Source organism: Punica granatum, chromosome 5 (genome assembly GCF_007655135.1).
Source record: "Punica granatum isolate Tunisia-2019 chromosome 5, ASM765513v2, whole genome shotgun sequence".
NCBI classification, from domain to species: Eukaryota; Viridiplantae; Streptophyta; class Magnoliopsida; order Myrtales; family Lythraceae; genus Punica; species Punica granatum.
In genome coordinates this window covers 8,209,228-8,222,112 of record NC_045131.1, presented here as the reverse complement: position 1 = coordinate 8,222,112, position 12,885 = coordinate 8,209,228, and the positions used below count along the sequence as shown (strand labels likewise).

General features: G+C 38.5%; 1 protein-coding gene across 2 annotated transcripts; it reads left to right on the top strand.

Annotated features, from left to right (window-relative positions):
* The first annotated feature begins 5,498 nt into the window (after positions 1–5,498).
* Positions 5,499–11,857, top strand: LOC116207781 (acetyl-coenzyme A carboxylase carboxyl transferase subunit alpha, chloroplastic). Of its 2 annotated transcripts, none has more exons than XM_031540877.1 (12): positions 5,499–5,743; positions 6,644–7,016; positions 7,116–7,190; positions 7,869–7,976; positions 8,100–8,260; positions 8,363–8,477; positions 8,562–8,716; positions 9,412–9,463; positions 9,548–9,616; positions 9,882–9,959; positions 10,035–11,160; positions 11,477–11,857. In XM_031540877.1, exons 2-11 carry the CDS (start codon positions 6,690–6,692, stop codon positions 11,151–11,153), a joined length of 2,259 nt encoding a protein of 752 aa, XP_031396737.1. In that variant the 5' UTR covers positions 5,499–5,743; positions 6,644–6,689; the 3' UTR covers positions 11,154–11,160; positions 11,477–11,857. The 2 variants fall into 2 exon arrangements, with proteins under 2 accessions (XP_031396737.1, XP_031396736.1); XM_031540876.1 differs by having other exon boundaries at positions 5,506–5,743; positions 10,035–11,198.
* The last annotated feature ends 1,028 nt before the right edge of the window (positions 11,858–12,885 follow it).

Genomic DNA, 12,885 nt, shown 5'->3' with positions numbered 1-12,885 from the left:
GGGTGATTCAAAGTCCAATGTACAGGTCATATATAGCCTATTATTTCGTCGACAACCTACAAATAAGAGAATGAGGAAGGATTTTTAAATTTTTTATGGAGTGCCATACGAGGTGCCGCGATGAAATTAAGAGACTTAGATTCAATTCTCACTAATATAATTTATTTTTTATATTTACGCTAAACTGACAGGCCTCTATCATTACCAAAAAAAAAAGTCTACAAATAAAAATAAATCAAGAGATGCCACGAGAGTGATGCAATTTGACTAGTGAGGGAAGGTCCATGAGGCTTAGCAGGCTTTCTAAGGATTTTTTAGGATTAAGCAATAAATCAATCGCATCTAGTAACTATGGTCAAGATAATGTTTAAATTGGAGATTCTAAACCGGTTGATAAGCAAAAGCAACCACCGTGGAACAACCATAATGGTTATTTTTGCTACCAACTGTGGTAGCACCACCCATGTTCAAATAGAATTAGACACAGTCAATTAGTCGAAAATGGTGGCGTTCTTACCGAAAAAGGTAATAGTATGATATGGTAATTGAAAATAGTAAAATTAAGTACCATATATGATATTCACCCAAAAGAAAAATTCACCAAAAAAAAACCCAAAAAAAGTGCCGTATATGATCGATTCCTGGCATTAATAACTTAATAAATGTAATAGGATTGCCAAACGATGTGTCAAACCCAGAATGTATAATGTTTGGAATAAAACTCGCGTAGAGATTCAATAAATACGAAGTAATCAGATGAAACTGGTTGATTTAATCTGTTTTAAATGATCTTAAAGTGGTCATATTTTCCACAGTGAGTGCTCCTATCGCAGTCGTGGTCTTTCCGATGAATGACTCGACTGCATAATATCTACATTGCATGGACAACTTCACACCATCGAGCCTTGGTCAATCCTATGTAATTGCAAGTTTTGCAACTCACTTGACAACTATCGAGTTAAATCTCCAACAATGATAAAGATAATGTCTGGTAAGCAACAGATGCCCTGACTAGCCACTATTTCATTAACGAGCCTAACTTCTTGAGTCAGCCGGTTTAATCCGTGATTTCATATGCATCGTACCAAAGATGTAAATTTTGCGGCCTCAACTTTGGTATCCGAAATCTTAAATGAACCCCCATTAATTCAGTTAAGCTGGGTCAACCCTCTAAGAGATAAAATTCTCCCAGCGTGAATTTTCTGTATTTACAAGAATTCGAACCCGAAACCTTGCTTAAGCAGTTCAGGAGCCGTTTGAATCGACCCATGTTGATACCCAAGATGTAAATTTGTACCCCGTTAATACTGATCTCTCAAATGAGCTTCTTCTCCATGTTAGGATAATCGGTCAGCATGACACACGGGACATGAATTACGACATATACAACACTTGAAAACTACAAATAGAACCTTGAGCTCAGGCCGGGCTCTTACCCGTAACGTACAAGCTTAATTTAATGAAGCCGATATATTTCTTGACATCTATATATGATATATAATTGCGAGACGGTAAGGGAGGATTAATGTGGTTGCTCAAATTTCCAAACCCTTACTATTACATGACTTCTCATTTGTTCCATCGGATTTTTTTTTTGTGAACCCTGGCATCCGGAAACCCAATTGAGCTCCAACTAATTCAGTCTAACTAGGTCGGCTCACTATAGGGTAAAACTCTCTTAGTGCAGATTTTTTGTATTCATAAGAACTCGAATCCAATACCTTATTTAAGTGAAACAAATGTCGAACCGCTTAAATCAACCCACGTTGGTTTATCGGATAATTCACCCACAACAAAAATCTACAGATATGTTATATATAGACGAGTAATTATTATATATACCTTAATAACTCCGCAAACTACAACGAGTTTCTCTCCTACTTTTTGTTTTGATAACTTCACACAAACTCTATCCTGGGATAATGAGTCCATGAGTTTCTTGACAAATTGGTGATTAAAAATGCAATGAGTATGTAGTTCCTTTTAGGTTCCTAATTATTATCAATATATGTAACGATTCAACCCAATATACAGGACTAGCCCAGCAAACTTGCCAAGAAGCCCGACCACTGGCCCGAAATGCTTAAATCCAAATTGCTAGTATTTCGGTCTTTATTAACCACTTTATTAACTCTTCTTCCATCAATATGAGATTTTGAGGTGTTACAATATCTCTCACTCAAAGACTTGACAACGTCAAGCTACTCAAATAAATCATATCCAAACATAAGACACTTCACCAGACAGGTGTGCACCGCTCTAATACTATTCCTAACCACCACGGTCTTGTCACTACATAGTGCCATATCCAAATACAAGACACTTCACCAGACAGGTGTGCACCGCTCTAATACCATTCGTAACCACCACGGTCTCGTCACTCTATAGTGTTAGCTAATAATAAAATTATTGTGCTTTACATATAAATCTTGGCTTGTTTGGTTTGCAAATGTGATTTTAAAATCACAACTTTAACATAATTCAACCCATAACAAAACAAAATAACTCATACAAAGTCAAAGAGTGGGCCCTATTTATACCACTCTTTTTCAAAATCAAAATTTGATTTTAAAATCCCACTTTGAAACCAAACGCAGCTTAAATCTCACTCTTACACAACCGATATGAAATTTATGGAGCATGATGAATTCCACCCCCTAGACGCTAGGCTTTTTGGGCAGATATCCATAACATAACTCCCACGGATTCGGACTCGTGAGTAACCCCCATTTTTTGGTAGGGATCCATAACATAACTCCCATGGATTCAGACTCGTGAGTAACCCCCATAACACCTACCCGCAATCTTGCATGGTTGTGGGTTAGGGTCGCTATGATATCATACATAACAACTATGGGTCCGTCACTCAAAAGTACTAGTTGCTAGTGAGGTCATTTGGCATTACATATAAATCCTGAATCTCTCTCTTGCACAACCGATGTGGGATTCGCGGAGCGTGACAAACTCTCTCATTTTAGCCCAGCTTCCTCGCTGGGCCTTTGGGGTAGGGTCCATAAAATAACTCCCACGGATTAGGGTTCCTAGTAGCCCAAGAATGCCTACCCGCGATTTCGCATGGTTATGGGCCAAGGTCAGCTTTGATATCATATGTGACAATCACGGACCCGTCATTCAAAAGTGCTAACTGTTAGTGAGGTCATTGGGCTTTACATATAAATCCAAGATCTCCCCCTTATACACTGATGTGGGATTCGCGGGGCGTGACAATATAAAACAAATGAGAATTTTCTTGACCAAAAACAGCCTTTTCTTGTTTTTTCTTTTCTTTTCTTTTTTGGCATAGGGAAGGATTGGATGAAGTTATATGTTGGTTTTATGGTATATGCAGGAGGTAATTTTTACAAGAATGATAGGACAAATGACCGTAAGCTAGCGTTTGAGAAGTTCTCCAAGATCACCTGAAGTATTAGTACAATTAATTTGCTGACTTATTGCAAACTCTCATTACGAGGGCGCCTCCATATCATCTTATGTAACACCTCATCTTCCGAATACTCAATTATGATTCTTAATTTTCACCCATCAATTTTTATTGATTCAATTGACAAAATATCGATAAAAAATCAGAAATGTAAACACATGCGTGATACAATATAACACAAGAAAAACTTAAGACAATATCCTGCCAAGTAAACCGATATTTGAAACCCTTTTAACTTCTTATTCAGCACCATTGGTTTTCTGAAATTTGTATTTTATTTCACAAATAATAAATTACCTTGGAAATAAAAGAAATATTTGAATAAATAACGTGAAAAAGTAGTTACTAGAACGAACTATAAAATTAAAAATTAAATGATATATCAAGTTTTTCATTTTCTCTAAGTTGATTATTCTTTAAATAATTGTTTAAATTGTAAGGGTGATTTCTTGTCTTTTAGGAAATACTAAAGATATTTTTAAAAAATAAAGTGTCTATAAGTTTTGTACTAAAAGTCAAAAGGTTCTTCTTAAAATTTTAAAAATAAATTACGATATTTTTCTGAAACAATTTTTACTTATATATGTTGCACTCTTTGTTGGGGTAATAATGCATTTGAAAAAAAAATGGTAAGGCTAACGCTGAATGATGAAATTAATTTCTTTTATCATGGCTTAGATAAAATGGTGCAAAAAAAAAGAGAGAGTTGGGATACTGTTTGAAGAGTAAATTTTAGAAACATAAACGAATAAATAATTTTAAAAATTAAGTTAACAAAAGATTAAAAGGAAAATGTGCACATTTAAACAGATCAATAAATTGATGGAACACTATTCCTTGTTGGATGATGAGTTACATTATCAATAATAAAATGAATAAAATCATTATATTTATGGCTTATATGTAGTATTATATATTAGTAGATGTAATAAACTTATTATTTTTATGTTGTTACTCTTTTTTTTAATTGAAAAATTTAAATTTATTTGTATAGATGGGTTTATTTATTTTTCATAAAAATTTATTCATAAATAGTATCCGGTATAATACTAAATCCAATACAACTTCCATATGAATAATTATATTAAATAATACATATTTCGTTTATTGATATTGGAAAAATAGGGTAATTCGTACATTTTCTGGTAACGGGAGTTACATTTACAACTCTGAGTCTTAATAGTTCAATATCGATATAATATATTGGACGTATGATATGTGTGTCACTTTGTAGGGTGCCCGGAAGGGGGAGTCCTTGATCCAGTCCCCTTATCGGTGACCGCCCAGCTCCTCGAGGCTGGTTGTTTTTCCTTTTACTTTTTAAATAATTTTAATTTGCAACCAGTAACAAATTATCACGTGGGGAAAATTAACGGCGTTGATTCCACTTCAGCAGCTCCGTAATACCCGTTCATGAAATGGATCAAATCTATCTAGTGGACCAAATATATTGGATTAATTATGCTTTTTTGAGATTTATATGAGTAAAAAAATTCACCGAAGACTAAAACTATATGACTAAAAATGTCTTTTTTTTCTAAAAAAAAGTATGAGAAAGAAAAGAATAATAAAAATAAGAAAAATTAATGTAGAGTTCTAAACGCAAAATAATATACATAATTAACCATGTTTCTACCATCACAATACTAATAAATTTATGCTCACCTCTCACAATTTTTAAAATTTTTAATTAATTACTTTCGGTAGGTTATTAAATTGAAGAAGGTAAAGGAAGAGGTACTCGACCAGGAGTAAATGAATTGTTGAAAAATCCTACATGAGAGACTCTTTATCGCACAAATTGAGATTCAAGCCTACTTTAAATACCTATAATTGATACATGGGAGGGCGTATATATTTTATATACGTGGGACCAGGTCGGCACGTGCCGTAACAAGCAGCTAAGCAGGAAGCTCCCTCTCTCTCTGCTCACGAGTTGATCCCTTCAACGGCCAAACCGGAAAAAGCCGTGCATGCCATTTGGCTGCTGGCTTGACCTTCACTTCGATCGGCTCATCATTCATTACGGAGAAGCTGAATGAATGTGAATGCGAGGGGAAACCAAGCCGAACCCTCTCTTTCCCATCCCATCCCCACACACTCTCACTCGGAGCATAAGAAGTATCGACGCACACTCTCTCACCAGAAAGAACAGCTCTCTCTCTCTCTCTACCTCATTTGACGATCTCCCCAATGCTCTTCAACCCTCTCTCTCTCCTCCCTTAAGAATCACCTCCCCTCCTCTCTCTCCCACCTCTTCCTCCCCCAAGGATCCTCCGCTCTCCTCAATCCATCCCGCCGGTAATCTCCTCTGCTCGTTTGCTTGCTCGTTTTGCTGGCCGGGAGGCGATCTCGGAGCTCGCCTCCGTGCATTTTGATTCCGCTGCTTCAATTTCATGCTTCTCTTTGGATATTGGCTGCTGGAGCTTCGGAATCTCAGCTGCTTAATCGTTCAGCTTGAGTGGCTGCGCAGTTCATCGATTGGTTGTCCTGCTGATATTCAATTGACTGTCGTGTTCTCTCGTGTTATCGCCTGCTAAAGCGGAGATTTGTTGTTTGTTGCTTGATCATCTCCTGGAACTTTGGAATCTCCGGCTTTGATTTTTCAGCTCGAGTTCCTTCGTGTCCGTCCTGCTGTCTAGCTTACTTGTTGATTGCAGTGATCTCGTTGATGAGAATCGTGGATTAAGTGCAATGTTCTCGACTTTGTTTTACGTGGTGGAGATCTTTAGTAGAGGTTGAGGAGGATCTGGACTTGACTCTGTGTTGTCCATGCCGCAGTTTGAGTCACTGTCTCCAGCTTTGTGTTCACTTTCCCATCATTTGCAGGAAAGTTTGGAATATCGTGCTAAAATTTTTATCATTAGTTGTACCTAGCTTGGTTGCCTGATGTTCATCGTGCTATTTTGTTAATGGAAATATAGGATTAGAATCCTCTGTTCGACTTTCCCTTTTCTCTTATGAAAACTCTATCAGCAATTGAACCGAGATTGATTCATTTATTAGCTGAGCCTTTTCGATAACGAGTGTGAGCTCTAGGAAGCTTCACTTCGAATCAATTTTCTGCGGTTGCATGTTTACTCCCATTTGCAACCAGGAACTAGGGAATTTTCTTGGTTGCCTTGCTGCTATTGGTTTACCACTGTAATCCGTCGTCTTCCTATAAATTTATTATTTCTTTTTCTGAAATTATTTTCTCAGCATTTAGGCAGTGATCGGTTGAGTATATTGAGGGTCGGTGTGGAGGATGGCTTCCATTACCCAGCCACCGGTAACGTTTACCGGCACCGCTGCATCTGATCTCCTGCGAAGCTCCAGCAACGGTGTCAGTGGGATTCCGCTGAAAGCCTTAGGTAGGGCTCGATTCAGTACCAGGAGAAGGGACCTAGCAGTTAGTGCGAAGCTTAGGAAGGTCAAGAAGCACGAGTACCCGTGGCCAGATGATGCAGATCCGAATGTTAAAGGAGGAGTTCTCAGCCATCTCTCATATTTTAAACCCATGAAGGAGAAGCCAAAACCTGTCACATTGGATTTTGAGAAGCCACTTGTTGATTTCGAAAAGAAAATAATTGATGTGAGTCATTTGTTTCCAGTAAAATCTGCATCTACTTTTGTAATGGAGACCCTCATGACTCTTTTCAGTGTTACCCTGTTTTGTCTGTTTATACTTCAGGTGCGCAAGATGGCAGATGAAACTGGCTTGGACTTCACCGATCAGATTATTTCCCTAGAGAATAAGTATCAACAGGTTTGAGCACAGATATTTCTTAATTTTCACAAATAATATTGCTAATCTGTTCTTGCATTGTTCATTTATCAATATGAATCCAAGGGTCAGTGAGGCCAAGAGTTTCCTGCTTAATCTGGTCTATCGAATTTCTGTTATTAACTCAGAGATGCATGAACCATGCAATAGCATGTCAAATCGATGATTGACCTTTTCCTATGAAGTTCATCCATTGAATCTGAAAATGGAAAAGTTTGATGCTTAAGTAGTTGGAAAATTATATTTATCAATTTTATCTGCTGTTATAGCACACTGTTATTGAAGAGATATTATGTCTCATTTTCTTATGTTAGTTTTCGGGTGCTTAGAATGGCTAGTCTTTTCATTACCTCAAGGGCTGAAATCCAAGAGCCCAATTTCTGAGCCAGCCATTTCAACTTAGGAACAGCACGAACAAATAACGGAAGTATTATCAATTCCGATACAATAACGTTTTCTATATGGATAAGTCATTTTGAGTTCATCTGAATTTCACAATTTGCCAGCCAAAAGGAGAAAATTTAACCTTTCTGGCAGGAAAGGAATAGCAGGATCCTTCATTTATTGAATCGAAAGAATAGAGAATGAGAGATTTATTACTTTCCTTTGTACTATAATGTGATTTCTGCTCTCACTCATGTTTTCTTTGTTAAAATTCAGGCCCTAAAGGATTTATATACTCATCTGACTCCTATTCAACGTGTGAATATTGCACGGCATCCTAACAGGCCAACCTTCCTTGATCATGTGTTTAGCATCACCGAAAAGGTGCGATGCTCTTTGACTCATTTAGTAGATTTAGATTCTTCACTTTTTGCACGATGATTCAATGACCAAAATGCAGATACTTTTGAAATTCTTTTTGAACTCTCTGCATTTCCTTTTGGTCAGTTTGTCGAGCTTCATGGAGATAGAGCAGGGTATGATGATCCAGCTATTGTCACCGGTATAGGAACTATTGATGGTGAGAGATATATGTTCATGGGTCACCAAAAGGGTAGAAATACAAAAGAGAACATACAGCGCAACTTTGGGATGCCTACTCCCCACGGGTATGTGAAACGATAAAAAGTTAACTTACCATTTCTAACTCATATTAATTATGTTTGTGAAAATGGCATCTTTCTGTACTGAATTTTTCATTTCTTGAGTAGTTACCGGAAAGCTCTGAGGATGATGTACTATGCTGATCACCATGGGTTCCCCATTATTACTTTCATTGATACACCTGGGGCTTTTGCAGATCTCAAATCAGAAGAACTAGGCCAAGTACGTGGCAGCTTTTTGTAGAGCTTTTCATTATCCAGCTTTTCTCTTTGAATGATTGAAATTGACCATCTGCTTTATGTGTAGGGTGAAGCCATTGCTCACAATTTGAGGACTATGTTTGGGCTTAAGGTCCCCATTGTCTCAATTGTTATTGGAGAGGGTGGTTCCGGTGGTGCTCTAGCTATTGGCTGTGCGAATAAATTGCTAATGCTTGAAAATGCTGTCTTCTACGTTGCAAGGTAAATTGAAGTACAGTACCATTATAAATCAATTCTAAAAAGTAAAAATATCTGTTGTATTTGACCATTCCAAAAAGAAAAGTCGCGCTGCATCTGTATATTCTTAGGATCATACTTTCTCGTGCATGTCAATCATAAAGTTTAGAGAATTCACTTGATTTTGGGCAGCTGAAAAAGGCAGAAACTTCTAATTGAGTCATGCCAGTGGTCTGTTAAGTGTGATTGGAATTGAGAGACGGCCGTAAATTCTGTATCATGTAAACACTATTTGGACTGATCCTGTATATGCTGTGTCTCTGTTTCATTTACTTGACTGATGTCTTTCTGCTTTTACCATTACTATGTTTGACTACTTTTCGGACTACATTCTCCTAGTGTCAATAAATGAAATCCATGGATTATTCAAGCATGGAATCATTACCTTGCTCTTATAATGAGATCTAGGACTAGAGAGTATTTGTATCTTTTGGACAACAGTCACTAGGAGCTGTGAAGAGGGTAAGAGCTCATCTTGACTGCAAGCATTTTGTACTCCTCGATATGTTATAGAAAACCATTAGGCAAAAGGTGGCTAATGTTTGCTGCCACTTGTCTCCCTGTACTAAAAAACATATTAATGAATGCATCTTTCGTTTACATATGCTGTTTCTTGAATATCTGGTCTTGAAGTCAATTTGTTCTATTGTCATGGTTAGTCCTGAAGCATGTGCGGCGATCTTGTGGAAGAGTGCCAAAGCATCTCCAAAGGTAAGTGATTTCTTCTTGACAGAATTTTTGTCCAGAGCTGAGATTTTTCTCTTTTTGCATTGCTGATAGTTTTCCTCTAATCAGGCCGCTGAGAAGCTGAGGATTACAGGTACAGAGTTGTGCAAGCTACAGATTGCCGATGGCATTATCCCAGTATGTACTTTCTTTGTTGTTTTTGTTGACTTGTGTTGCTTCTTATGTTGTGATTCTCATACCTTAGGTACTTTAGAAACTTGTAATAGCATCTTCTTTTATCAAATTGTGTCGCAGTCGTGACATGAAAATTTTTGGCACATCCTTATTGAGATGAAACACCTGAAACTATCTTTTGGGTTGCTATTTTACAGTGGTCCTCTTTCAAAACATAGTCTCCCATGTTTAGGTAGCATCATTAATGAATCTATCCTCTCTTTTGCAGGAACCACTTGGTGGTGCACATGTGGATCCATCGTGGACTTCACAACAGATAAAAGCTGCAATTGTTGAATCAATGAACGTAAGAATTTTGCAGCTCTTCTTCGCCCGAAGTATAGGAAATCACCTTCTTATTGCAGATTGTTGATTCTTGTAGGAGCTCAAGGAGATGAATACTGAGGACTTGCTTAAGCACCGTATGCTGAAGTTCAGGAAAATTGGTGGATTCCAAGAAGGAATACCTATTGATCCTAAGAGGAAAGTGAACATGAAAAAGAAGGAAGAGCCCATGGCAGGTCAGATATCGGACAAGGAGCTGGAGGGTGAAGTCGAAAAGCTGAAACAGCAAATCTTAAAAGCCAAGGAGTCGTCAACTGAGTTGTCTGAGTCAGGTCTTAATGAGATGATTGCAAAACTAAAGAGGGAGGTAGACCACGAATTTAATGAGGCAGTTAAAGCTATGGGCTTGAATGAAAGACTCGAGATGTTGCGGGAAGAGTTCTCCAAAGCAAATTCTGGGGATCAAATAATGCATCCTGGTCTGATGGACAAGATTGATAAACTCATAGATGAGTTCAACCAAGGCCTCTCAGAGGCACCCAATTATGCAAGTCTGAAGAATAAGCTTGGCATGTTGAAGGACTTGTGTAGAGCCAAAAACGAAGAGAAGGTTGCCTCACTGAAGCTTGAAATCAACAAGAAATTTAACGAGGTCTTGGACCGTCCCGAGATAAAGCAGAAGATGGAAGCTTTAAAGGCAGAGGTGGAGAGTTCTGGAGCTACTTCCAGTGAGGATATCGATGAAGAACTGAAGAAAAAGATCTTGCAGACGAGGAAAGAGATTGAGGCAGAATTGGTCCAAGTTCTTGAATCTATGGGCCTGGGAGTTGAGACTGTAAAGTCTGTATCAGTGGACCTAAGCCAGCAGATCCCTCTCCCTGACGTTAAAGGCAGAATAGAAAATCTGAATGAGAAAGTCAACCAGAAAATAGAGGAAGTAATGCACTCCCCTGATGTGAAGAACCTCGTGGAGACTCTCAAGATGGAGGTGGCAAAGGCAGGAAACATACCCGACTCCGCATCAAAGAGTAAGATCGAGGCTCTAGAGCAACAGATCAGGATGAAGGTTTCTGATGCCATAAATTCCTCTGAACTCAAGGAAGAGCTTGAAGAGCTAACTGGGGAGATCTTGAAAGTGAATGAGTCTTCACTACAGAATGGGAGTCTGAAGGGAGACTCTCCAGTAGAGGTTAACGTGCCTGCGAGCAACAGCTAGGCGTAGTGTGAGTTTGTCTTTTTCTCACAGTATCAGCATTTTAAGGTACCATTACAAGTTTGCATCCGTTACCCATTTTGTCAATTTATTTGTATCCTCAAATATAAAAGAAAGTGAGTAGTTGAACTAATAATTAATATACTTGATCAGCGATTGAACGATACGCATGCCTGATATGTTATAATTCCCAATGACTTGAGTACCTTAAGTAAGAGGCAGTAAATTCATCTCATTAAATGGTTGATGCCGTGATTGACATCAGTCGAGTGTATGCTTTGAGGCTCTCTTATACATAATGCATGACGCTGCTCTCCTTTTTGCAGCATCACCTCACTATGTATTCTGGCGGCGAAGTTGGAAGAGCTAATAGATGCGGTTTGGACGAGCAGCTGGAAGTGCATTTATTTCCGTTATGCATAGGATTATTTAAATCTTAGATTTCATCAATACCCTGTGAGCATTCCGTTTCTCTCGAGTGTTTCCTTTTTTTCCTCTGATTAGAAGATATTAATTCATCAGATAAATGTTTACGTTCTGCTCGAACATAGTTTTCTCATTTCTGTAGTTCCAAGCACATTGCATTGACTATGCAATAGCCGGGAAATGCTACAATGGCATGCTTCCATACATAAAAATAGCTCAGGTGGTTTCTCAGTTTTGTCTGTTCGGAAAATCTTTTGAGTTATAAGGTATTTGTTTTTCAACCTCCGGTTTTATGGACTGCTTTATTGGCTATTACTAGTTGTTATTTTTGGGTACAATGAAGGAGCGGAGTCTTGCTCAGGTTTGAGCCTCAACTTGACTCTCAAAACTTGGCTCAATCTTGATCAGACATAAATCTTTGAGCCCTGAATTCGGCTACAGGTCATGGCTATAGTTTCGGGAATCAGGATGACCATCCTTGAGCTCGGCAATACTTGACTTGACAGGCATCGGGATTATGGATGCCTGTTCTTCCAATTAGATTATAGATGTGGTACGATATCTTGTTATGCGAGGGTTTGGATCGTCGCATGGAAGTTACCCTCGAATCGGATGGATTGTCAGTGGCCCGAGGAATATATGAAACCTGGAACAGGACATGTACCGGGAAAAGCAAGAGGAGACTTGCTGGAACGGGGATACCTCGTTGTCATAAGACAAATAATAGACCTATCCAATTATGTGGCTGACAAGAAATAACAAAAGAGAAAAAAGTGTGGATGAAGTGATGGGGTTGGAGTTGAAAGTGATGGAGTTGGAGTTGGAGTTGAAATCCTCTCTTTTTGGACATTTGTGGCATATAATTCTTCCGAAGTGCTAAAGTGTCGAGGTTTCCCGGCAGCGTCCCCCTTTCGTCCTCCTCACAGCTTCGCACCAAAAGGATTCCATCGAGACAAAAGATGAATGAATACATCCATCACACGCACTCCCTATCTCCCTCTCGTTCACACTGCTTTCAACTTCGAATCGGCTCCATTATTAGAGATGTAATTTTTGTTCGGAATCGCTGCTAGTGTTTCCTTCCCCGCGCCAGATTTCAAGAGCCGGTAATAGAAGCAAGTCTCCCTCGAGAATTTTTTGTACTCTCATATTGACTGATCTCAAAATTTCACATACAAAAAAACGTTCCACTAGAATCCGCCACTTATATCGATACCAATGACTCCGGCTGCTTTGCCCGAATAGATTGGATATATAGACAGGATACGTCCCACGTCGCCGAGAGGACATGTTTGCTCTTCTAGAAGCG

What these genes read in the sequence shown, in the direction of transcription:
- LOC116207781 (XM_031540877.1), top strand. Translation starts at nt 6,690, where the DNA reads ATGGCTTCCATTACCCAGCCACCGGTAACGTTTACCGGCACCGCTGCA. An exon ending in TCGAAAAGAAAATAATTGAT is followed by an intron (nt 7,017 to 7,115) that starts GTGAGTCATTTG and finishes TTTATACTTCAG; the next exon opens with GTGCGCAAGATGGCAGATGA. An exon ending in GTGCCAAAGCATCTCCAAAG is followed by an intron (nt 9,464 to 9,547) that starts GTAAGTGATTTC and finishes TCCTCTAATCAG; the next exon opens with GCCGCTGAGAAGCTGAGGAT.